The sequence below is a fragment of the Bos indicus genome, chromosome 24 (assembly GCF_029378745.1).
Source record: "Bos indicus isolate NIAB-ARS_2022 breed Sahiwal x Tharparkar chromosome 24, NIAB-ARS_B.indTharparkar_mat_pri_1.0, whole genome shotgun sequence".
Lineage (NCBI taxonomy): Eukaryota > Metazoa > Chordata > Mammalia > Artiodactyla > Bovidae > Bos > Bos indicus.
Window position 1 is genome coordinate 37666635 of NC_091783.1, and position 27735 is coordinate 37694369.

The 27735-nt window shown below is 41.4% G+C and overlaps 1 protein-coding gene across 2 annotated transcripts in view; it reads right to left on the reverse strand.

The window, feature by feature from the left end:
- MYOM1 (myomesin 1) overlaps window positions 1–27735 on the reverse strand; it is a 122331-nt gene that overhangs the window by 58010 nt on the left and 36586 nt on the right. For both annotated transcript variants that reach the window (XM_070778874.1, XM_019986555.2), the window contains exons 7-16: window positions 26904–26992; window positions 26727–26789; window positions 24856–25020; window positions 22765–22926; window positions 15516–15657; window positions 12337–12536; window positions 10481–10537; window positions 8240–8364; window positions 2690–2873; window positions 1830–2004 (exon numbers count right to left, since the gene is read on the reverse strand). In XM_070778874.1, coding sequence (XP_070634975.1) covers window positions 1830–2004; window positions 2690–2873; window positions 8240–8364; window positions 10481–10537; window positions 12337–12536; window positions 15516–15657; window positions 22765–22926; window positions 24856–25020; window positions 26727–26789; window positions 26904–26992 — 1362 coding nt within the window. The remainder of the gene's footprint in view (window positions 1–1829; window positions 2005–2689; window positions 2874–8239; window positions 8365–10480; window positions 10538–12336; window positions 12537–15515; window positions 15658–22764; window positions 22927–24855; window positions 25021–26726; window positions 26790–26903; window positions 26993–27735) is intronic.

Genomic DNA, 27735 nt, shown 5'->3' on the forward strand with positions numbered 1-27735 from the left:
GAAAAGTAAACAAACGGGACTACAGCAAATGAAAAAGCTTTTGCACAGCAAAGGAAACTATCAACAAAACGAAAAGGCCATTTACTGAATGGAAGGAGATACGAGCAAATGATACATCTGATAAGGGGTTAATATCCAAAATATACAAAGAACTCATAAAACTTAATATCAAACCCTCCCCAATCAACCCAATTAAAAAATGGGCAGAGGATCTGAATAGACATTTTCCCAGAGAAGACATACAGATGGCCAACAGGCACGTGAAAAGATGCTCAACATCAGTAACCATAAGGGAAATGCAAATCAGAACCACAGTGAGCTATCACCTCACACCTGTCAGGATGAATATTCTCAAAAAGACAAGAAACAAAAAGTTTTGTCAAGGATGTGGAGGAGAAGGAATGCTCACTGTTGGCGGGATGCAAATTGGTATATGTAAAAGAGTAGGGAGGTTCCTCAAAATATTAAAACCAGAACTACCATACCATCTAGCAGTTCCACTTCTGGGTGTTTTTCTGAAGAAAACAGAAACACTAATTTGAAAAGATACATGTGTCCCTATGTTCAACTGCAGCATTATTGACAGTAGCCAAGATATAAAAGCAACCTAAGTTTTCACTGATAATGAATAGATAAAGAACATGTGGCATATACATACAATGGAATATTACTCAACCATAGAAAGGAATGGAGGCTTGTCATTTACAGCACGGATGAACCTAAAAGGGATTATGCTAAGTGAAATAAGTCAAATAGAGAAAGACAAATACTGTATGACTTCATTTCACTTCTATGTGGAATCTAAAAAACAAAACATGAACAAACAGAACAAAACAGAAACAGACTCTTAGATACAGAGATACAGAGATACTCTTAGATACAGGTGGTTGCCAGAGGGGAACAGGGTTGCAGGTTGATGAAATAGGTGAAGAGGATTAGGAGGTACAAACTTCCAGTTAAAAAACAAGTCATGGGGATGATATGTATAGCCTGGGGAATATAGTCAATAATACTGCAATAGCTTTGAAGTGGTGGCAGTGGGTACTCAGACTTACTGTGGAGATCATTTGTTAATGGATAGAAATACTGAATCACTATATTGTGCACCTGGAACTAACACAGTGTTGTAGATTACTTATACTTGAATTAAAAAAAAATAAAACAAAATGTCTGGATAATTTTTGTTTACTAGAGCCTAGATTCCTTGGAATCTAGTATCACATTGGATATTAAAAGTGAACAAAATGTTTCAAAGGATACACAGTCTTAAGTGCGAGAATCAGAAAAGAGCTATGAAATGACTTCTTATCATAGCTGCCATTGTGGGTTTCTAAATGTTTAATGTCACTAGTCGGAGAAGGCAATGGCACCCCACTCCAGTACTCTTGCCTGGAAAATCCCATGGACGGAGGAGCCTGGTAGGCTGCAGTTCATGGGGTCGCTAAGAGTCGGACACGACCGAGCAACTTCACTTTCACTTTTCACTTTCATGCATTGGAGAAGGAAATGGCAACCCACTCCAGTGTTCTTGCCTGGAGAATCCCAGGGACGGGGGAGCCTGGTGAGCTGCCGTCTATGGGGTCGCACAGAGTCGGACACGACTGAAGCGACTTAGCAGCAGCAATGTCACTAGTAATCCTTTCTTCAAATGTATGGCCATAGACACATTCAATTTTGAATTCTTTTGGACACTCAGAGCATAATGTTTTCAATAATCTCCCTGCGTTGGATGTTTGTGCTGCTGTTTGGGTCCATGGCTGTGTTTCTTTTCTGCAGCCCCTGTGACTCCAGCGTCAGAACCCCAGTCCCACCTGACATAATGTGGTTACCTCGTGCCCTTCACAGGGTTGTTGTTGCAAGGCTCCCACTTGCCAGAGCCAACAATGCTTGACTCTATGTAGTACCCGACCAGCTCTTTAGCATCTTTGGGTTCCTCCCATGTAACGACCACTGATGTGTCTGTGTTTCTGCTTGGGATGATATTGCTTGGAGGCTTGGGGATGTCTGAGAAAAGAAGAAAATAATGGTCAAGTTCAAGGTGGCTTTAAAACTTCATTCTTATCACATATGCAGAAACATGAACATGCATATATAAATATACTAGTAACCACGTCAGTCACACAGTTCTCTATATTTGTTAGAGCAGAAAATGTTTTAAATATGCTAGTTTGGGAGCATAATGAAAAACTAAACATTGATGAACATACCAATTCCCTCCAGGAAAAAAGCACACTAGCAATACTGTTGAAACTCCTGGAGAAATGTACTTTCATAATCATTCATAATTATAAAGTTTTTTTGGAGGGGGAGGGTGCTTCCCTGGTAGCTCAGATGGTAAAGAATCTGCTTCAATGCAGGAGACCTGGGTTTGATCCCTCGGTCAGGAAGATCCCCTGGAGAAGAAAATGGTAACCCACTCCAGTATTCTTGCCTGGAGAATTCCATGGACAGAGGAAGTCCACGGGATCGCAAAGAGTCGGACATGACTGAGCAACTAACACACCATACATGAAGTTCTTTTTAACATATCAGGCAAGCACAGTCATCAATTAAATTTATAATATGAAAAAAGCTGTCACCATTTTTACTTTTGAACATATATGTATTTCAGTACAATTCTTGCTTTTGAATTTTCTCTCGAATTGAAGTTAAATAAGTTTACAGCAGCTCAAGCAAACTCTACACTTACCAAGCTTGTCGCCAACCACGGTCACTTCCGTTGCCTCTGACGGCTCACCAACTCCTGCCGAATTGGAACAGCGGACTCGGAAACGGTAGGATTTCCCCTCAGCCAAGTCGAACAGAGCGAAGCGGGGAGATTTCACAGGGAGCTCTGTGTTCACCCGCTGCCAGTTTTCTGTTCCCGCTTCACACTGCAGCCAGAACGGTGAGGTCATTGAAGGCACAGAAAGAATAAACTGAAGAACTCTAAGCCAGGCACCTCGAAGTTCATTTATCTGCCAACAAACTACTACCTGTCATGCAAGTTGGTCTGGAAAAGAGATTTGGAGGAAGTGGGGGATGAAACATCTCAAGTCCACAGGATTACCTCAATCAAATACAGCTGTATTGTTGGACAAATATGATGCCTTGATATTTCACTTCTTTTCTTAACTAAATGAGGCCATTGGTCTACTTACAAAAGTCCTTAATTCATTTAGATGATAGTTTGGGGTCAGATGGGCTTTCCAGTTGGTACGGTGGTAAAGAATCTGCCTGCCAATGCAGTAGATGCGGGTTTGATCCCTGGGTTGGGAAGATGCCCTGAAATAGGAAATGGCAACCCACTCCAGTATTATTGCTGGAAAATTCCATGGACAGAGGAGCCTGGAGGGCTACAGTCCATGGGGTTGCAAAGAGTCAGACACAATTAAGCACAACAGGACACACAAATTGGGGTCAGATGCTTTTTTAGGGTATGTAATTAAGTTTAATATGCTATGTTAGATACTTACATTTCCATTATATTATTATGACCTGAGTTATTTTAATTGTGTTTTATATAATGACTCATAACAACATGCAGGTCTGTGCTCATATATCACCTTCTTGATCATTGCCACCCCATCATTGACCTGCAAAGGTTATTTGCTCCTTCCCCATCTCTCTCTATCCCTTACTTCCCCTGCTTTATTTTTCACCCAGAAACTTATCAACACTTGAAATTAAACTATTTATTTGTCATCTCCATTGTTGGAATGTAAATTCCAATGAAATGAGCTCAGGAAGATATCTTGTTCACTGCTATACCCCAGAGCCTGGAACTGTCATCTGGCACATAGTAGATAATCAATGATTTTTTTTCTGAATGAATTAATTTTTCTGAATTCTGAATGTATGAAGTCAATGAAAGATAAAGAATTTTTTTTCTTTTTTAGAATATGGGCAAAGCAGGAGTGACTTTGCTACAGAACGTCTGAACGGTTTCAAGAGATTTTTCCAGAAATCTAAACCTGTGATAGACTGACCAGCTGTCAAGGATGATAACTTTAGGGGACAATAAGTTTTTTAGTACATCACTCAGCATAACCCTCATTTAGCTGAAATGAGAGGCAATGTAGTATGATGAAAAGGACCCAGAGGCATTGATTCAGGTCCTTGCTTTGGTAACAGCGAACTATGTGGTCCTGGGAAAGTCACGAGTGTCAACATCTGTAAAACAGGCAAATTTGATGAGGTAACCACTGACATCCCTTGCAGTGCCTTTTATGATAACGTGTCTGTTGTATGTGGGAGGGCAGAGAGAATAAATTCCCCTTTAAGTCACTCTGCTACCCACTGAGGAATAGAATCCTCCCAGACTTTTATAGTTTAGTTTATGACTTTGATTTATTTTTGGCATATATTATGTGATTATTGAAGTTTAAGATTTTTTCTTTAATGTGGACCATTTTTAAAGCCCTTATTGAATTTGTTACAACATTGCTTCTGTTTTATGTTTTGGTTTTCTGGCTGTGAGGCATGTGAGATCTTAGCCCCCCAACCAGGGATTGAACCCACACACCCTGCATTGGAAGGTGAAATCTCAATCGCTGGACCACCAGGGAAGTCCTTATTATCCAAGTTTTTGAGAGAAGACTTAGGTGAGGAAAGGTTGAAAGGCAGCAGTATGTAAAACTTGGATATATGGACCTGAGCCAGACTGCTTAGGTTCAAATCCTAGCTCTGTCCCTTACTAGTTGTGTGATCTGGGGAAAATTATATATCCCATCTATGCCTGTTTCCTCATCTACAAAGCAGATGTAATAAAAATAAAAGTGACCGGCCTCCTCCCATAGACGCTGCCCGCCCTGCGCGCCCCGGGGCCCCCGGGACCAGCCTCGGGCGGCTCCCCGAGCCCGACTACCCCTAAACCGGAATGGCGGCAGCCGAAAGGGAAATAAAAAAAAAATTTAAAAAAATAAATAAATAAAACTATTTCCTTCATAGGGTTCCTGTAACAATGAAGTGAGTTAACATATGTAGAGCTTAAAACAGTGCCTGCATGTGTGCGCTCAGCTGCTCAGTTGTGTCTGACTCTTTGCAACCCAATGGACTACAGCCCACCAGGGCTCCTCTGTCCATGGGATTTCCCAGGCAAGAATACTGGAGTGGGCTGCCATTTCTTCCTCCGGGGATCCTCCCGACCCAAGGATTGAACCAGTGTCTCCTGTGTCTCCTGCACTGACAGGCACATTCTTTTACCACTGACACATTTGGAAAACAGTGCCTGGTCCTTGGTAAACATCAGTTGTTTTCATTCCTTTGGTAGAAACAGAGCTACCAAGTCATACAATTCATGTCTCTGACTTGACCAGACTTCTGAAAGGGGAAATGAGAGAAAGCGCTGAAAACATAAGACATCTGAGAAAACTTTGGAGGCTGAAAAGAACATAGTAGGACGGAGGGGTTGAGAGCAACGGAACTTGATTTATCTAATTCCCCTCAATATCAACCATTTCAGGGCTCACAGACATGGCGTAACTGCTCGTAAGCCCATCACCATGACAGGCAAGTTCATGCTTGATGTGCGTGCAAATCCCAGGTAAAAGGTTCCTTGAAGAAGAGCAAGCACAGGGATAACCAGAGAGGCAGCACTGCTGCGGGCTTGAACATCCTGCGGATGGAAACTTGTCATGGGAAGAGAGCATGGGAACATTTCCCTTGTGAAAAGGCAACGGTTTAGAAGTGGTTCATCAGAAATAATTTGAGGACTTCCCTGGTGGTCCTTATTCTTGCCTGAAAAATCCCATGGACAGAGGAGCCTGGTGGGCTACAGTCCAAAGGGTCACAAAGAGTCAGACACAACTGGGAGACTAAGCACGGGTGGTCCGGTGGTTAAAAATCCGCCTGCCAATGCAGGAGACATGGGTTGATCACTGGTCCCGGAAGATCCCACGTGCCACAGGGCAACTAAGCTGGTACACCACAACTGCTGAAGCCTGTGTGCCCTGGAGTCCGTGCTCCACACAAGAGAAGCCGCTGCAATGAGAAGCCCACACACCACAGCTAGAGAGTAGCCCCTACTCTCTGCAACTAGCAGAAGCCCGGGCCCAGCAAAAAAGACCCAAATAAATAAATTTTTTTTTTAAAAAAATGAGAATTTGAGACTCGGCTCTGGACCACAGTCTGGCACTCATCTGGATGGCTTTTCTGTAAACGTGCCCCTGGTCTCTGCAGGTGTGCTGCTCCTCTGGCACATCCCGGACCTTATAAGTTGGCAGGGCCTGTGCAGACCTCTTTATCCATGCTGTACTCACAAATGTCCCTTCTGGCTCACTGGTGGAAGAACACTAAGAATTTTATTTTATTTTATTTTTTTTTAATTTTATTTTATTTTTAAACTTTACATAATTGTATTAGTTTTGCCAAATATCAAAATGAATCCACCACAGGTATACATGTGTTCCACATCCTGAACCCTCCTAATTTTAATCAGATGCAGGTATTTGGGTCTGGAGAAGCTACAGACTTTCATGGAGAAATTTGAGTTTATGTGACCAGAGGAGATGCTCAACAGAAGCCAAAGTTGACTCATCTCAAAGAAAGACCTCAGTAGTAGGCTGTTACTGTGTCATTATTATAAGAAAGATGGTAATTACTGCCACAGAGCTTATTCAGAACTATCTTTGTGTGGAGCATTTCAAAATGATTCACTGGAGGAGTGTGTATTAAATACACCAGGAAGTGAATGTTTATCACTCTTGTCTTGCCCTCTATTAAAAAAAAAAAAAGAAAGAAAAACAATATTTAATCAAGAATTATACTCAAGTTATATTTCATTTGATATATTTCAAATATATATATTTCAAGATATATTTCATAATATCTAGAAAATATAAAAATTGATAAAACATAAAATTTAAGCATTATTTTGGTAAAACCAGACTTTCTTTGAAGATGTCTATATTTGCATGTTGAAGAAACAACCCACTTATTTTTATTCACCTCTAGGGATAGGAAGGAAGTGAGGCATGCTCCCCAAAGCCATAAGCCAAATGTTCTCATGAATAAAATTTATTAATAAAGGGAAACCACAGACCCTGTGTTTTTTGCTCCAATATAATTTTCTCAAGAGCTGCTGGTTAGAAATAATTAAAGGGCCAGAAAGATAGTTGGATATAGATTTTATGTTGTTACCTAACTTATAGGTATTTGCCTATACCTGTAGTCCTTTGATGGACTTTCTGGTGGCTTAGTGGTAAAAAGACTCTGCCTGCTAATGCAGCATATGTGAGTTCGATTCCTGGGTCAAGAAGATCCCCTGGAGAAGGAAATGGCAACCCACTCCAATAATTTTGCCTGAGAAATCTCATGGACAGAGGAGTCTGGAAGGCTACAATCCATGGGGTCTAAAAGAGTCAGACACAAGTGAGCAACTAACCAACAACAGCAGAGCAAGGGAGATGGAAAAAGTGGCGAGAAAGCACTGCAATGCAGTGTTGCAGAGGGGATCTACAGTTACAGGAAGGTTTCTCTTCTTAGAGGAGCTAAGAGTTGGGGTCTGTGGACCTCTTAGGAGTCCATGGGTAACCCTTCAGTTCAGTTCAGTTCAGTTGCTCAGTCATGTCTGACTCTTTGTGACCCCATGAATTGCAGCACGCCAGGCCTCCCTGTTCATCACCAACTCCCGGAGTTCACTCAGACTCACGTCCATCGAGTCAGTGATGCCATCCAGCCATCTCATCCTCTGTCGTCCCCTTCTCCTCCTGCCCCCAATCCCTCCCAGCATCAGAGTCTTTTCCAATGAGTCAACTCTTTGCATGAGGTGGCCAAAGTACTGGAGTTTCCGCTTTAGCATCATTCCTTCCAAAGAACACCCAGGGCTGATCTCCTTTAGAATGGACTGGTTGGATCTCCTTGCAGTCCAAGGAACTCTCAAGAGTCTTCTCCAACACCACACTTCAAAAGCATCAATTCTTCAGCACTCAGCTTTCTTCACAGTCCAACTCTCACATCCATACATGACCACTGGAAAAACCATAGCCTTGACTAGACGGACCTTTGTTGGCAAAGTAATGTCTCTGCTTTTCAATATGCTATCTAGGTTGGTCATAACTTTCCTTCCAAGGAACCCTTAGGGATCCATAAACCCCCTGAACTTTCAGGCAAAATTCTGAGAAACACATTTTTCTGTGGAAACAAGTAACAGTTTATAAGGGTTTTTAAAGTTCAAGACACAACAGAAACTTAATCTCTACTTCTTTAAAGAAACGTTGAAGAAGTGCCAGAGGTAATGATGCTGCTCCCAGAGTCTCACCTTTTCTACAAAGTACAGGATGCCTTCATGGCCACGCTGGCGGGGGGGCTTCCAGCTCAGCACCACATAGCTCTGCGTGGCCTCAATGACGGAGAGGTCGGTGGGGGGTCCGGGAACAACACCCTCTGAAAAACAACAGGGAAGCTTGAGGGTCACGCACTCCGGAAAATGGAATTGTATTGTAAGACTTATACTGCATATGAAGTAGTGTAATATTACTTGAAAATAGTGTGTGATCAGATGTAAATTATACTGAAAAAATTCCAAGATATTATTAAATCAAAACAAATAATTACAGCTAATAAGATAATATAGATAAAATGAAATAAAAATATTCAAATCCAAAAAAAAAAGAGGAAAAAGGAACAAATAGATGGAATGGATAAAAAACAAATAGCGAGATGTTAGATTTAAATCCAATCATATCAATAATCACAATGATATGTAAATTGTTCAAATATCCCAATTAAAAGGTGAAGATTACTAGTTTGCCTTAAAGAAGCAGACCCAAGGATACGATGCCTACAAGAAATGTGATTTAAATACAAAGACACAAAGGAAAAGGATAGATATCATATGTCATGCTAACGTATCAAAAGAAAGCTGAAATGGTCATGTTCATATCAGATAAAGCATATTTCCAAGCAAAAATGCGTTACCATGGATAAAAGGAGTGATTTTCTGATAATAAAGTGGTCAGTGCATAAAAGGATATAATAATAAAAATGCTTATGAACCTAGTAGCAGAGTTTCAAAATATATGAAACAAAACCTGATAAAACTACAAGAAGCATATAAATCCATCATTTAGTTGGAGAGAGTAAGTAGATAGAAACAAATGAAAAATAAAAGACTCAATAGAAATCCTAGCAGACTTTTTTTAGAAATTGATAATCCAATTTTAAATTCTACATGGAAATGCAAAGACTTAGAGTAGTCAAAACAACTTTGGGGAAAAAATGATTAGAGGTCTTATACTATGTGATTGCAAAACTATGAAGCTAAAACAAAAGAAAGAAAAACAAGAAGCTTATCAAAGCTACAGTTCAAGACAGTGTGGTACTGGTATAAAGAAAATAAAATTAACAAATAAAGATTCAAAAACAGATCCACAAATATGCAATCAATTGACTTGGACAATAGTGCTAAGGCAATTCAATGGGAAAAGGATAATCTTTTCCACAGATGTTGCTGAAATAATTGGATCACCATATGCAAAATAATAACACTTAGACCCTTAATCCACACAATATAGAAATAATTAATTTGAAATGTATCATAAATTGAAAGATAACAGTGTAAGAGCTGATGCTGTGACATTTCCAGAAAAAAAGAGAATATCTGAGTGAACTTGGATCCGGCAAAGATGTCAAATAGGATGCAAAAATGGCAAATACATACATGAAAAGATGCTCAGCATTACTCTGGAAATGTAAATTAAGACCACTATGCACCTACTATGAAATGCCACTGTGACATAAAACACCAATATATGCTGACTAGAATGGCTGTAGGTAAAAAGACTGACCATACCAAGTACCGGGACAGCGAGGAGCCGCTGGAACTCCCAACTACTGCTGATGGGAATGTAAAACGTACAATCATTTCGGAAAAGCGTTGGCAATTTCTTTAAAAATCAAACAGGTATTTGTCAGATGACCTGTGCATTCAGCCTCTAGGTATTTATCCAAGAGAAACGAAAGGGTATATCCACAAAAACACTTACCAGAGAGGTTCATAGAGGCTTTCAAGTGTGAAGGTATAAATAAATTGGAATGAACTGATATATATGTCAACATGGATAAATATAATTAGGCTGAGTGAAGGCAATCAGGCAAAAATTAGTAGGATTCCATTTACGTAAAATTATGAACAACATAAACAACGGTGACAGGAAGCAGATTAGTGACAGCCTGGAGACGAGGAAGGAGCATGAGGAAACTTAAGGGGTGGTGGATATGTTCATTATTTTGATCACATCGGTGATTTCACAGGTATTCACACATGTAAAATTTATCACATTGTACGTTTTACAGACATGCAGTTTGGTCCATGTCATTGTACCTTAATAAATCTTAAAAAAAAAAAGTGATTCTCTAACAATATGTTACTTCATGATCTCCAAATACTTCAGTATGTTTTTTCCAAAACATCTTAAATAACATACACCATACCTTCCACAATAGTTAAACCGCATGGCAGAACATTGGCAGTACTATCAGGGGAAAACGTAGCTTTTACCTGTTGGTTCTTCCTCAGTGACAATGATCTGTCCAGTCCAGGGTGCTGAGGGCCGGCCTAACAGACATAAGTGTGAAAAATCAGAAACATTCACACAGTTCAACTGCACTGAGAAACTGATAAACGGTCCAGATTCATCACAAATGGGTTTGTTACTAGCTTACATATGTACCTTCCTAATGAGTCTTACCAAGCGTGTGCATAGTATTTGGGGGCAAGGGGCAGAGCCCTGGGCATCAAACAACTCACAATTTGCAAGAGCCCAGAACTTGCCGGGACGGAGTCCATGTTTCTGGAATTGTACTCACACAAGCAAGGGGAACAGCCTGTGTCCATATACTCTTCAATGTGTATCTCCTGAACCACGTAGGCTCTCTCACCCTACTTAAGAGATAGCATATACCTGGGAGAAACCTCTCGAGAACAATGCAAGCCTGGCTGTTTTGTATCTGTCATAATGAAGATCAAAGTGATGGCGGGCGTTGTTGATCATGCAGTGAAACTCAACCAAAGGTATCTCTTTCCATTACTTTTAAAACTGTTACTTACAAAGGGAAGCATTTTTGATCCCAAGTAAAGGAAATGAGTGACTCAGGCAGTATAGAGTCACAGAGGAAATTCATTTCTGTGATTGTAGAAAGACATCAGAGAGAATGGTTCAACTCTTGCTTTAAATGAGGTATTTTCCACCAGAGTGTGTACAAAAACAGGAAGGTGAAATGCAAGATAACTTACTTTCAATTCCGGCAAATCTTATTTTCATTGAAATTTATAAAGGAGGAGTAAATGAAAATATGAGATGGAATTAAGAAAGATGAAGGGAAGCTGGATGAAAAGTGAAAAAGCAGGTGAAAAGTGACTGGAGAGCAGTTGAGGAGCCTGACCAGAGAGTCTCCAGAGAGAAGGTGGCATCATTTTATTAGATTTTTTACTGATGCCACTGCATGTACTTAAGGTCAAGAAAAGCTATAAATGTGGTAAATGGCATAGACCAGTAGTCCTCAACTAGGGTGATTTTATGCCCCCAGGGACATTAGGTAACATCTGGAGATAATTTTGATTGACACGATGGGGGTGAGGTGGTGAGGGTGCAGATTCTACAGGCGTCTAGTGGGTAGAGGCCAACGATGCTGCTAAACATCTCACAATGCACAGAACAGCCCCCACAACAAAGAGATAACTGGCCTAAATGTCACTAGAGCCAAGGTTGAGAAATCTGGCATAGACTGAAGTATGAAGGTCCAAAAATTCTTCACTGTCATTTTATGGTCCCTATTGTTAAGGATGCTATATTGGTTCCCATGAAACAAAAGCAGACCATAATTTACATACCACTATTTTGACGTCGAGACTTGGAGGCTAACTATATGAAGAGATTATTTTTGACTGCCTAATATGGCAACTCGAGTACAGATTAGATATAATGTTGTAAATGTGATTTTCCTGTGATAGCAGAAGCTCACAGTGTTGCGATATTAATGCTATAAGGGATAAATTCAGCGTTAAGAAAATTACCTTACAATTTTAAGAAACTAAACCAGAAAGAAAAGTATATTTGAAGTGTTCTAATAAAATGAATAAAAATGCTCTTCAAGCTCCAGGTTTTCATATTTTCATTTCAAACACAATGCCTGGAACTCAGCTAAATAAGGCAAAGACTCTAAATAAAATAAACCCTTAGTGAATAGATAAATTAAAAAACAAAAAGTTTTTGTTTTCTTCCCCTAGCATTTTTCTGATCAGTAAAGGATTTCTTATTCTCTTCTCCCTCTGGTGGACGGGGGAAGAATAACCTTGCAATGGCATCTACTGCAATCATTTTTAAAAGGTCATTCTGAAAAATGAGAAACACTTACTCTTCAGTCTAGCTTTCTCAGCTGGATCCAGAGCCGCCACGGGTTCGGAGACTCGAGAGGGCAGGCCTATCCCAACTTTGTTCACAGCTCGAACTCGGAATATGTAAGAACGGCCTTCGATCAACCCAGTGACTGGGAAACGAGCAAATTTCACAGGAATGTCATTGCACTGAGACCAAGTGTCTGTGCCCACCTCACATCTAAGGGAGAGAGAGAGTGATAGACAGGAATATGAGAGGAAGGGTGGCTAAGTAGACGGCTTCAGGGCTGCAAACCACCCCCAGTGCTTCAGGGCTTCACTCTGTAAAACATCCACCTGGAGCAGCCTGCAGCAGATACATAACTGCAGGCACTCAGCTCCACTCAATTGCAACAAATCTACTCTAACAGGAAAGAAACCTCAGAGCTTTCATTAAGACATGTACATCCTTCCATCTCACTAAAAGCAAGCAGCTGAGGGGTCTCCTGTGCTAAGCAGAGGAGCTTTGGGGAGGGAAAAAAAGAAGCAGGCGGGTATGCACAGTTTTTACATAGCAGAAGGGGGAGGACCCCTCAAACATCCCCCCAGATAAGGTCTTCAGTTCTACCACTAGTGACTTATTTCTTTATCGTTCTTAGGCATTGTCTTTTAAAAATGAAACTACGGTTGAGAAAGTTAACACCCAACAAGACACCTCTCTGTACTATAGTCTGGAAAGAGCTCACCGGTGGTCACTACACTCGGTGTGGGTGGAACAGCGAGATGGGCACTGTATTTTTTTTCTTATCAGATGAGACTGATGAGATGCAGGGAAATCCTTGGGCCTGGCAAGGGAAGGCTAAGTCCCTGGAACTTCTGATTTCTTACTGGGGGCCTTTACAGCAGCCAATGGCTGAGGAGAGAAGGGTTACATCCCAGGAGAAAAAGCTGACAGTCCATATCATGCTTTCAGCCTGATCAATAGTCTGAGGGGCCCAATGTATGACCTCAGAATGCAGCAGTAAGTAACTCACTATTTTTTATGAGCAGAGCACCGCACTTTGAATTTTTATCACTTCCCCAACTCGGCTCTCTGTCTAAAGGGTATAATTTCCCAAAGGATTCTCAAGGGGGAAGAGGGTGCCAATGGCAGTGCAAAGGCAGTTGGAGTGGGGGCGGGGGTATGTTATTTTCACTTCCTTACCATCACCCTTCCATTCTTTGAGATAAATGGACATTTTCTTCAATCTTATGTGAAATGATATCAAATAAGGCTTCAGTCTATGCCTTCCACTCCCTCCCCCTGAATTTTCCTTTGTAGGAATTCTGGAGCTGCTGTGAACTGGCCAAGGGGGAGAGCTAGAAGGCTTGGACAAGCAACAGACCTCCCCTGCCTCCAGGAATTCTGCCAGGAAGTTCCCTCTTCCCCTGAGCAGATACTGTCTGGGTGACCAGTGGTCCTGGAACTCACTTCCAAACTCTCATGTGGGCAGAAAGGAAGGTGGGGAGCAGCTGCTCTGGAGACTTCCACAGCAAGAACACAAACTTAGCATTTTGCCACTAGGACTCAGCGATGGTCAGCTACTTGCTTCCTGTCTGTAATAACGGCACCTACCTCTCCAAGAGTGGCCATGGGTTAATGGGGCATGCACGTGAAGTGTTCAGAACAGTGCCATGCACACAGCAAATGCTTAATAAATATTCACCACATTATGGTTATTTTCATTATGACTAAAGCAAGAGGAAAACAAGATGTACTGATTGTCCCTGGTCTTTCAATGATCAAAGTCTGAAAATTCTTTGTAAATCTACCAAAGACAATAATGCAAAAACTGTAAGGATGAAAAAGAACCTACCTAAAATTTCACAAGTCATCATTACTCAATGATGAAATAATGTGGAAGCATTTTAGTGTAGGTTAAATAGTGTATAACTTATTATAAACATTTCTCTGGTTGGTTCTGAGCCTGGTAGGCATATACTTACTTATTTCTAGAAATATCAAGTTTAATCCAGCTTGGTACAAACCTGTTATACTACAGTGGCACAGGTTATCTGTTCCTAGTGGTTTTTACAGTCAGATTTTATTACTCAAAAATGGAAGAGAACTGGAGCAACTATTTGAAAAGAAACTAAGTCAGACAATAATGGTTTTAGGTCAATAATCTAAATTTGTTGTCTACATTGGCCAAGTTCACTGTCTAATTCATATGTGGTGGTTTAGTCACTAAGTCGTGTCTGCCTCTTTGTGACCCCATGGACTGTAACCTGCCAAGCTCCTCTGTCTATGAGATTCTCCAGGCAAGAATACTGGAGTGGGTTGCCATTTCCTTCTCCAAATTCATGTGTAAGGCCCATTTACTATAAATATAAAGCCTCTAAATTTTGGAGAATGTAAACAGCAACAATTTGTAGATAAAACAGTTTAGTACTATAGATATTTATTTCTTTGTCCAGCTTGATTCTTCTGATGTAAATAAAATTTTGTTAGTGTCCCTAGAGTATTATTATTTAATATTCTTAAATTACTGACATACTAGGAACATGGACATTATATGTGTTAAACTCCAGCTATTTCATTTCTGAAGTAGCCTCTATCAGGTGTACAGATTCATAATATTCTTGTCAAATTGACGACTTGGGCTGGTAGCAGAATTGAAGAATTATCTTTGAAGTTGAGGTAAGCAGATAGTTAAGTATATATTCATACCAATCTGTTTGGAGACAGAGACAGAGAGAAAAAGAGGGAGACATGACTGGTAAAGAAAACACTTCACCAAGAAATGCTGGGAGAGGGATTTCCAGGTTGTGCAGTGGTAAAGAGTCTGCCTGCCATTGCAGGGGACGTGGATTCAATCCCTGATCTGGGAAGATTCCACATGCTATGGAGCAACTAAGCCCATGCGCCCCAACTATTAAGCCTGTGCTCTGGAGCCTGGGAACTGGAACCACTGAAGCCTGCATGCCCTAGAGCCTGTGCTCCACAAGAGAAGCCACAGCAATGAGAAGCCTACACACCTCAGCTAGAGAGTAGCCCCTGCTTGCCACAACTAGAGAAAAGCCCACAAGCAACGAAGACCCGGCGTGATCAAAAAATAAGTAAATAAAATAAAAATTAAAATCAGTATATTAAAAAAAGAGAGCGAAAGAAATGGTGGGAGAAACCAAGCAGGCATCTCTATAACCAATCACTCTAACTGAAGTCATACTAGGTACTAACTTATCAATAAAATATCCCAGAATTGGACTCCCTCCATCCACAGCCGGCTGCTTCCAGGTGATGATGATGTAATCCTTGTTGGCATCCAAGCACACCACGTCCAGGGGAGAGGCTGGGGCTCCTTCAATCTCTGCATCGGCATCTGGGGGAATACAGAAGGACCCCGTGAACCCTCTCAGATGCATTGTGTTAGCCCCAAAAACCAAGGTCAAGCCTTTCTTACCACATCGCTGCAGTGGCTACATCGCTGGCCAAGTAGTTGTTTATTATTGTTGTTGCTGTTCAGTTGCTAAGTTGTGTCCAAATCTTTTGCAACCCCACACCCCACAGACTATAGCCCACCAGGATTTTCTGTCCATGGGATTCCCCAGGCAAGAATACTGGAGTAGGTTGCCATTTCCTCCTTCCTGACCCAGGAATGGAACCCATGTCTCCTGCTTGGCAGGCAGATTTTCTACCACTGAGCCATCAGGGAACTCCATTTGGCCCCAGTAGAGCAATCATCAATTTTGTAATTTGCTTACCAAAATAACAATGTGTGTTTTTCACCCTCAGTACAAGGAACATTATGTCAGAAAGGGCTCTGAAAAGGACCCATGACCTTGACCTCGTGGCCCTTGCCTGCCCAAAATATTCTAAAAGAAAATAACTATGGAGACGTCAGAGACTGCTCTCAGAAAAGTCTAATGTAAATTATGCCAGGATGTCTGTTCTTAATTATTGTGCAGCATTACTCAGAAACTATAAATGGCTCCAAGGGGGAGCAAATAGCCCCTTCTGTCACCTTCTGGATCCACAGGAGAAGAAGAACCAAGAAGTTTTGCCCATCCCTATGCTGGGACTACCATTTTGGAAGAGAAACAAAAACATTCATTTTAATTAAATGTTTGTTCCCAAACTGAAGATACTTGCGAAAGGAACTCTGATGCAATACCCACATCTGAGCTTAGTTTATCTGAGTTTAGCAAAAGTCCAGGACTATACAAGAAACAGAGTTCAGTGACTGCCCATGAAACAGGATCTGCTGACTGTGGGTCCCCTCAGCAGTGTGTGCACAGATAAATTAGTGACTTGGGGGTGTTTTTAGGTGGAAAGGAAGGGGAATGAAAATAACCATTTAATAGTCTTTTAAGTGAGAACAATTAAGATAGGGGGCAGAATCCCCTGGGGGAGGAGATCCACAGTTGCCAATTCCTGCTGACATCCGGCCAGCACTTTAATAACTGAAATTAGTAGGGGAGGAGGCTGAGACTTGCAGGAGCCACTCACCCAGGGAAAGCACTCCTGTTTTTTGTGTTTTTTTTTTAGCACTCTTGTTGACCAAAGAAGAAACACTCTCTTTTCCAATGAGCTACACTTATGTAACTCTTGTAAGTCACCAAAATATTTGCTAAGAGGGCTGAGATGTTTGTTTGTATGCTTCTGAATCGAATAGGTGTGTGTTATCTGTGAAGGGCTCAAATCATTTTGGTTTTGAACATTCTGTTTCTTGCCCCATGAACTTGTGTGAACTCATGAACCTGCAGGGTAATATGTCCTGTGTAAGTGCTATAGGAGAATCTAACTAAATCATCATGCCTGAAACACAATGCAGAATCCCTGCATGCCACACGATGGCAAATGGGCATTTGGGGAGGGCAGGGGAGAAACGTCTTTCCTTCCAGGCTTTCAGAGCACTGGATGCTCCAGAGAAGGTCAGCTGATGGTGAAGGTAGAGCTGAGTTGTGTGCATGCTCAGTTGCTCAGTCATGTCTCTCTGTGGCCCCATGGACTGTATGGAGCCCTCCAGGCTCCTCTGTTCATGGCATTTTTCAGACAAGAATACTGGAGTGGGTTTTCATTTCCTTCTCCAAGGGATCTTCCCAGGGATCAAAACTGCATCTCTTGAGTCTTCTGCCTTGGCAGGTGGATTCTTTACGACTAAGCCACCTGGAAGTCCCGGAGTGGAGCTAGCAGGAGGTAGAAACTCTGACTTTAACAGGCCTAAGATTTGCTCAGCTGCAATGAAGGCAGCTGGCAACCTCTAGCCATGCCCTTTTTTTTTTTTTTTTTTTTAAAGCAAAAGGCCCGTAGTGTAACAACTGGTAAACTTGGTGCTGATAGGTAAATTCATTGTGTATAACAGAGCCTGGAAGACAGTAAGCATTTAGGGAGCCATTTCTCAGCATTTCTATAAAATTGCTTGGAATGTGCCATTTGTTGTGTGGACTTGAAAATCTTTCAAAACACATATTCTGTATAGCAGCTGCTGGAAGTCAAATCTGAAACTGTTACGTTGCTTCACACTTGTGCTCTCGCCTTCATCAGCTGCTGCAGGGCGCCTGGCCCACGGCACCCGTCTGGTCAATGTCAATTCTCTTCTTAGCCTCTGCCCTTTCTTCTCCCAATGCTCCAAATAGTCAAACTTTTTGTAGCTTTGATTGATTAGGCCAAAGATTAGCCTGTTTCTCTTTTATATTTTGATCTCTGACACAGTCTATTTAATAACTTTTTTCAAAATGTAAGTAATTCTATTGTTTATCTTTATTATAAAAGTAGTGCATGCTTATAAAATATATGATAATAAAAATATATGTTAAAATCCCTCTTAATTCCAAAACTCAGAGATTACTACTCTTAATACATTGGCCTAAACTTTTCGGGATTTTTTCCTATATTTATAAACTCAAAAGTGCTTGTTTTTCATAATCTAAATCAACTACATTTCAATTTTTTAAGTGATTGTTTTTTAAATAAAAGTGGGATTGGACTATATAGTTTCATGTAAACTGTTTTTTAAAATATATTTTCATATTAATTAGTATAAGTATATACCATTAGGGGCTTCCCAGGTGGCACTAGTGGTAAAGAACTCATCTGCCAATGCAGGAGACATGAGAGCCACGGGTTCGATCCCTGAGTTGGAACGATCCCCTGGAGAAGGGTACGGCAACCCACTCCAGTCTTCTCTCCTGGAGAATCCCATGAATAGAAGAGCCTGGAGGGCTCCAGTCCACAGGGTTGCAAAGAGTGGGACATGACTGAAGTGACTTAGCACGCACATATACACCATTAGCTTTCATTGTTGTGCAGTACTTCCATTGTTTTTATGGACTATTTATTACACATTATTTTCAACTCTGATTGGTGGATACCTAGATTCCTTCCAGACTTTCCCTGAAACAAACATTCCTTTCTCAGTTTTGTCCACTAAAATTCTTAGAACTAGAATTGTTGTCTGAGAAGGCAGTGGCACCCCACTCCAGTACTCTTGCCTGGAAAAATCCCATGGATGGAGGAGCCTGGTGGGCTACAGTCCATGGGGTCGCTAAGAGTCGGACGTGACTGAACGACTTCACTTTCATTTTTCACTGTCATGCACTGGAGAAGGAAATGGCAACCCACTCCAGTGTTCTTGCCTTGAGAATCCCAGGGACAGGGGAGTCTGGTGGGCTGCCGTCTATGGGGTCGCAGAGAGTCGGACACGACTGAAGCGACTTAGCAGCAGCAGCAGCAGAATTGTTGAAAGTGTACACTATTGATATATAGTGACAAAACACCCTGAGAAAAGCTGAACCAATTTACACTTACCAACAACATGTTTATCCATCCATTCCTTCATTCTAATGGATTCTAAAAAGCTTGTAAATCTTTTGAATGTGATAGATCAATTTTATTGCTTTATTAGCAAAAACTTTTTCATCCATTTATCTGTCAATTGTAATTCTTTTTTCATTACATTTATATCCCATCCTTCATCACTTTATCATCTTTCTCTGCTCCCCCCACCATGTATGTGTGGAGGGGTGGGGAGAATATATAGAAGTCTCAAAGAATATGTATTAAAATGATAATTTTGGATATCTCTGGGTGGTAGACTTATGATGGCTTTTCTTTTGTCCTTTTTTGCTTATTTACATTATCTATTTTTTCAAAAAGAACATATAGCATCTATGTAATAAAACCCTGGCCCAAAGTGTACATCTCTGAAATGTGTTTCTGCTGATATATGGTGCTTTCTGCACTGATCATTCTGGTTCAGAAGCTATTTCCTAAGCAACAAAATACCAGAGTCTAAAAAAAAAATGCATGGAAATGGCTTCATGTAGCTCAAAGTTTAAAAAAAAAACAAAACATAAAATGTCACTTAAAACACTCTGGCAGTTTCTCAAAAATTAAACACAAATTTAACATATGACCCAGCAATTCCAGTGGTAGCTATCTAACCAAGAGAAATGAAAGCCCAGGTCAATGCATACAAATAGAAATCTTCATAGCAGCGTTATTCAGAGTAGTCAGAGAGCAGAAACAATCCAATTGTCTATCAACTGGTGAATAGACACACAAAATGAAGCATATCTAGTCAGCAATAAAAAGAAGTAAACTACCATCATAAAGAACCTCAAAACATATGCTCAATGAAAAAAAAAGACAAAACTGAAAGATCACATATTCAGAAATATTTAGAAAAGAAAGTCTATAGTGACAGGGAGTAGATTAGTGGCTGCTTGGAGGCTAGTCTGGGAATGAGAGTGGGGAAGGGACACAAGAAATATCTCGGGTGGGGCAGGGTGTGATGGGAATGTTCTAAAGCTGGATTGTAGATGGAGGGCTGGTGGTGCACAGCTCTATAAATATTCCAAAAAGCACTGTCCACTTAGCATGGTTGACTCTTATGGTATGTAATTACATCTCAACAAAGATTTTTTAAAAGAATCCAAACTATAGCATTTAAAATAAACTTACGAGGGAAATCGTCTTCTAAAAGTTGAATTCACAACTCGATTTCTGAGGCTCGTCTTTGCAATTTCATCTTTCCATGAATCTTCTCAATTCTCTCAACATCTGATACATTTTAGAATCTTCCCTTATTTTGTGGAATGAAGACCAGCTTAATGATAAACTTCAATCCTTCCACCTGTCTGCATTTAGTAATGTGAAATTTGGCCTCAACCTGCAAAGGACCATGACCCTGGCATGGCCACTGAGAAATGTTATTGAGAAGACCCTGGACTGTGTCTGAGCTCCCAGGAAAAGAGCACAAAGGGACTCCTCAAGGCATAACTCCGTGCTTTCTAAGTCACCAGAGAGACTCTAGTTCAGGTAAGACAGTTTAGAGCAGAGGCAAAGACCCTGTTTGCTTATTCAGTTCTCATCTGGCCAGGACTATCAAGGTGGTTAAATAAATATACTTGCTGATAACTTCCAATGTGTCCATTTTCACTGCAAATGACCCAGAAGGCTACCCTCTTTTCCCCTTCGCAAGATCTGACTTTTTCCAAAATACCCAGTTTTCAGTTGGTAGAGATATCCATGTATCTTTATCAGTAGCTGATCTGAGGCAGAATCCGATGATCATTTATTATTGCTCAGTACCGCTGTGGTGTAGACTGCTGACCGTCCCTAATGTCCACTCCTCCTGTTGCCTTTTGGTACTGGAACCCTTGATCTTCCACGGGTAACACGCTGTCCAGCTAAAACTTCATCACCCCAGCTCCCCAACACACATGGAGGTGTATTCACCAGGAAGAAGTGCTGTGTGCATCTCTGCATTTCCCTTCCCACAGGCTGGCCTGGGAGCACGGGGCAGCACACAGGGCCAGCCGAGCAGCAACACAGATGGGACCAGAGGCTCTGAACGAGTGCTTTGAGCAGGACCATCTGGACCACCCTTCTACATTGATGGACACAGGACAGAAATAAACCTCTTGTTTTCAAGTTCCATTTCAGCAGCTTAGCCTATTCCCTGACTAAAATCCTGGGTTAGCCACCAGAAGACCTGCATCTTAGTACCACTTCTGTTTCTAAATAACTGTGAAGTTTCTGCATGCATGCTAAATCACTTCAGTCGTGTCTGACTCTTTGCAACCCCATGGACTGTAACCCACCAGGCTCCTCTGTCCATGGGATTCTCCAAACAAGAGTACTGGAGTGGGTTGCCATTCCCTTCTCGACCTGCGATAGAACCTGTGACTGAACCCAGGGATCGAACCTGCATCACTTACTTCTCCTGCATTGGCAGGCAGGTTCTTTACCACTAGTGCCACCCACGAAGCCCGTGAGGCTTTTGGAAATCAATTTACTTTGCTGAGCTTTAGTTTCTGCATCTTAAAATGAAGCGGAATCCTAACATTTTGTGAGCCTTAGACTTCTTTGGAAAATTGGTAAAGCAGAAAGAATAAATGTCCAGGGCTGACCTCCTTCATCCAGCCATGTACCCCAGGAGGAAATATTCCTCTGACTTAACCATCTCAGCACCAGGCACCAGACAACTAGGCACGACCCCTATGGCTTAGGGTCCACTGAAACTGTTCACACTAGCCGATCCTGAATTGTTTATCCCACCCCGCCTTGCCTTTTCCACAGGAAATCCAGTAAAGACTGTGGTCCGAGCTCTCAGAAGGGTCTGACCCTTCTTCCTCCTGAGCGAGCAATGCTGCTGCCCCCACTGTGGCCCGGTGTGGGTCTCCAGGACCTGTGAGTGTAATACACTCTATTTTCCTGAGCCCCTCCTCTGTCTGCTCGTGTGGCCACACCTGACTGACAGTCACATAAAAGAACACAGAGCACTACCCTTGTGCCCAGGACATGTTCATGATCTTCCAAGTGTGCTCAGATCTCATGTAGCAAGAACATTTCCGTTCAAGACACTGCTGAGAAAAGAAAGACTCTTAAAATCAACAATCATAACTTGTCTTAAAGATTCGGTTGTAGCATCTTGCTTCCTAGTTTGTTAAAGCTGTAAGAGAAGGCCTGGGATGAAATAATAAATTAGCTCTCCAAAACAGATGAAGAGTGAATCCCCATTGCTATTTTATTGTTCCTTCTTTAAACCAAGATGACTTCATTCACATCATCAGGATGTAGCCCCTCAAACACCTGCAGAGGACTGCGCTGGTGGCTCACTGAAGAAGAGGCAGCACAGTCTAGAAACTGGTCATCTTCAGGTTGGTGCTTTTAGGGTTGACCTTTTCACATCCATTCTAATTTTACCGGATGCTAACATCCTTGTGCTACATCATCTGGGAGAATTTTTAAATTTTTTTTGGCTGCACCATGTAGCTTGCGGGATCATAGCTCTCAGACCAAGGATTGAACCCTGGCACCCCAGCAGTGGAAGCACTGAGTCCTGAACTCTGGACCACCAGGGAGGTCCCGGGAGGAATTTTCAAACAGCTCTTTCATCATTACCCAAAATACGTTTGGATAGATTGATACGGACTCAGTGTTTTAAATATTCTCAGATGTTCTGCTTTTTGCCAGGCCTTACCTCGAACAAAGACGTAAGCACTGTACTGTTCATAATATTCTCCCATTCGCGCACGAACTGTGTAGAGACCTTCGTCTTCCTTGTTGAGATGAGAAAATGTTAGTGTTGCCCGATCTCCACTCCAATGTGTTTGCACCCATTTTGATGGAGAAACAGGTACCCCTGGGGGGAAAAATGTAAACAAATTTACTGACTTCTTTCTCCATTACTATCTTCTTCCTCCCTCCCCGCAACTTGCTCCTCTCCCCATCTCTCTCTCTCTTTATTCCTCTTCTTCTATATTGAAAGCTATCTATTACAGGAAGTCTGTAGGGCTTTGAGTCATTGTGTCATATTTATATTGGTTAAAATGCTAGACCAGAAGTGAGGGAACCACGGCCAGATATACCATCTGGAAGACTCAGTGCAAAATGAAACTGCACGGCTCTTGGCTCAAAAAGCAGAAGAAAAAAATACAGTTAAGAAATAAGATATAAAACTTTTTCCTCTAAAAATAGTTTATTATTTATAAAACATAATAGGGTAATACAAATTGCAAGAAAATAATTATTTTCATGCCATAATTCTTACATACAAAACAATACTTTATTTTGTGATATGTTGATTGATAACACAGAATTTTTGACTTATTTTTTTGCAACCTCAGTTCTTAGGCCATCAGATTTATACTTTAGCAACTTTATTTTAAATTAATAAAATTAAAAGTAACATCATTCAGTCTTGGCAAATGAAAAGTCACAAATAATTTTGATTTATTTTGAGAAAGATCTTTCTGCTGATGCAACTATTAATGCTGCTGTTAAGAGTGCTATATAGTTACAGTATTATATACTTTTATACTATATACAATTATATAGTTATGGTTATAAAATTAACATTAGGTTAATCCTCTGATAAACTATTTTAAAATATAAATTTTGGTACTCTAGAGCTGACAATTCTTGAGGAACAATTTTTTCTAAAAAGATCTATCTCCTTATACAAATAGTTTCATGTAAGTCTGAATTTAATTTTAAATGTATATTTACATAATGGCATCTTAAATGTTTCCTCTTACATGTCCTGTAACTTGTGATGACTTCATGATTTGTATATAATTTAAATGCCTATTTATACATTTTCTTACTGTACCTTCGATTGTGAGAAAAATTACTTAGAAAAATCTTTCTTGTTAATAAACTGCTTCATCCAAAGTTTTGTATGGAAATAGTGTTCATTTTCACTGAATGTGGCAATCTTTAAATTTTTATTTCCAAGCCTGTGAATATTTGCTTTGCAATGTTGTAGCAGTTTTCATAAACAGAGAGTCCAAACTCAGAAGAACTCTAACAACTGCCTTATTGCCTTACTGCAATACCTGTATACATGCTTCTATTTTGTAATGTTTTATAGACAAAGTTTACTGTGTGATTGTTCCTGTCACGGTGCTTAGGCCAGGAAGTCATGTTTGAGCAGATCCCACCAAGACGGGCCCTGGAGATGGACAGGGGATCTGGACTCCCACGGGGCTCCCGGCTGCATCTGGCGGGTCTCTCCTCTCCTCCAGGGCCACGTCCGGCAGCACCGCTGCCGCTACCACTGCAGCTACCGCTGGCTTCACTCCGGGCTCAGGTCCTGGTCCTAGCCTTCGCTTCACGATGGCCCAGCCTGCCCGGTGCCCACACGGACACTGAAGTTTAGGCCAGCTGCGTGGTGAGCACGCTGACTACCACCCACAGTGGTACCACTGGTACCGCCTGGGAACCAACAGGACTTCCCTGGATTTCACTTTATCTTACCGAATAAAATTAACTTACAAAATGAATATATATCCAACTTGTAAAAGGAAAATACATGTTTTGTAATCCTTTCCCTGTATTATACTGTGATAAGAAATTATGATCTCCACAAACATGTTATAAAAGTTCTGCTACTCTAAAACATGTGTAAAAACTTTTGTAACACCCAGTATGTTATGTCCTCCACTATCTAGTTTCTGCCAGGTCTAGTAAACAGAACTGCAATCTACAGACATTCATGCTTTAGGACCAAGTCTGGTCTGTGACCTTCTGCGAATATGAGCCTCAGTGAGAATTCATCATTAAGGCTCACCATTTCGGTACCACTGGATCTCCGGCTGGAAATGTTTAATTTCAGGGGTGATAACTACACTGCAGCCCAGACTCATCGTCTCGCCTTCTCTCCCGAAAGACACTTCAAACTTGTCATCAAAGTGGATCTCAAACCTGGACGCATAACCGTAAGGGGTCACGGCAACTGGGCACAACAGAAACAAACATCAGTAATTCATTTTTTCTCATCAACGAGACATAAGCGTTTTAATGAGCACAGGCCGAAAGCAATCACAACAAACCTATCAAATGATTTATAAATCATAGTTTCAAATTTTCCAGCCATTGTATCTCAGTATAAATCAAATGACAAGAGAAGGATCGGATTTGGGATGTGTTCTTCCTTACTTCCACCCAGCACGCCTTCTTGTGCATGGGATTGATACCCATGATTACAACTAGGCATATTAAAATTAGGAGCCATTCCATGAAGTATGGAGAGACATCAAGCCAATCAGTTAGGTGAAAAACTGACCCAAGAGTCAATATTTCCATAACCATTTTCAAAACGACCACTTTTTTTTTTTCCAACCACTTATTTTTTAATGTTTGGAAAATAAGAATTTGGGGCTTGACTACCATTTCCAGTCTGAACAGTGTCAGCATCTAGTTACTGAAGAACCATAAGGGTTTTACTTTTATTGCTTCCCATGAAAAGAAGTTCTGATGCAGATGACATGATCGAAATTCACAAATTTATAAATTACTATGGATCAGAATACTAATAGTTTGTTATTAAACCACACTTAGAGCTCATTTTACATTGCATTTTATAAATTAGTGTATGCATTTATTCATTCATCATCAAATACTACTCTGCCTCAGGTTCTAGTGTCCAAAGATCAAAGGTCCAGCCTAGCCTCAAGTGGCTCATGGGTCAGTGGGAGCAAACAGTTAACAATTAGTGTCCAGTGAGTAGATGCCCTTACAGAGGTGTCACAGCCTCCACCCGGACACATAGCCTAAGTAGGTGGGGGCTGGGGTACGGTGGGGGGCCGACAGAGACTTCTTAAGGAGACGATGCTACACTGGATATATAAGGATGAATAAGACTGCCCTGATACAGTCCAGACTCTATATATGTGTGTGTGTGGTTAAGTCCACTGCAGGTTTGTATAATGATTTTTCTCAGCTTAAGGAAAGAAAGACTTAAAATCATTTGTCATTTTTAGCCCATTACATCCAGGCTTTTATAAAGCCAGAATAAAGCAATTATAAGCAGAAGGAGAATACAGTAGCCAAAGAATCTAAAAAAATAAAACTAACTACAGGTAGTATTACGTACATGTGCTAAATCGCTTCAGTCATGTCCGACTCTTTGCAACCCTCTGGACTATAGCCTGCCAAGCTCCTCTGTCCATGGGATTCTCTGGACACAAATACTGGAGGGGGTTGCCATGCCCTCCTCCAGGGGATCTTCCCCACCCAGGGACTGAACCCACATCTCTTATGTCTCCTGCACTGTCAGGCAGGTTCTTTACCACTGGTGCCACTTGGGAAGCCCGTTACATACATACTAGCACATATTATAGACTATGCATTTATTCTGGGCTTCCCAGGTGGTGCTAGTGATAAAAAATCCATCTGCCAGTGCAGGAGATGGAAGAGACATGAGTTCCATCCCTGGGTCGGGAAGATCCCTTGAAGGAAGGCATGGCAACCCACTCCGGTATTCTTGCCCAGAGAAGACTGGGCAGGACAGAGGAGTCTGGCAGGCTACAGTCCATGGGTCACAAAGAGTCGGACAGAACTGAAATGACTTAGTATACCTGCATTTTTTTCAGTGTTATGGAATAGCTTATTATACAGTATTGTATAAAGATGACACAGCAAAAATATTTTCAGACTTACAGCTGGGGGGCAAGGTGGATGCCCCCGAATGGAAGCGAGTATCATCAAGCTCTCCCTTGTATCCTAGAAAAGAAAGCAGCAATTTTTGACAACTGCTTCTTGACCTGTTTATATGTTAGCAGTGAGAATAAATTTTTTAAAAATACACTGTGATTGAAACAAGTCCAGCAAACCTACTCTTTACCACAACCGAAGCATACGCTGAAAGTTCTCCTTTGGCATTCATCGCCGAGGCCCGGTACTGAGCCGTGTCTTCAAAATCACACCTGAAAGAACAGATGGGATGAGTGTCCGGTGCAGTGACACTCCTGGTACAGTTGTCCCTCAGTGTCTGCAGGGGACTGGTTCCAGGACCCCCGTGGATAACACAATCCAAGGAGGCTCAAGTCCCTTAAGTCAGTGGTCCCCAACCTTTTTGGCACCAGGGACCAGTTTCATGGAAGACAATTTTTCCAGGGATGGGGCACAGGCAAAGGCAGGGGGCTATTGGTTCAGGCAGCAATGGAAGCGATGGGGAGCAGCAGATGAAGCTTAGCTCACTTGCCCACCGCTCACCTCCTGCTGTGCCGCCCGGATCCTAACAACCATGGAACAGCACAGGTACCGGTCCTCAGCTGGGGGATTGGGGACCCCTGTTTTAAGTAAAATGGAGTAGTACACTGAGGCCTCAGTACCCATGGGTTCTGTATCCACAGATAAGGCGGGCTGATGTAACCCTGACTGTTTTGTCAAGGATCTCTTTGCTAACATGACACACAGCACGTCATCGGTTAACACACCGCTCTTTGGGACTCTTGATAAAGCTACACTTCCTAATCAAGTTCCCTGTGGGATTTTACATAGGCCAATAGATCTACCTACCAACAGCTATAGTCCACTATGACCCTAGCTTGAGTTAATTTAAAATGTCCAAAAATAAAAGCCAACAAAGTGTTGAGTATATAGAGCATGAACAGTGTGATGAAAAATTGGTTTACAGTTGTATCTGGAGCAGAAAATGTCTGGTCAT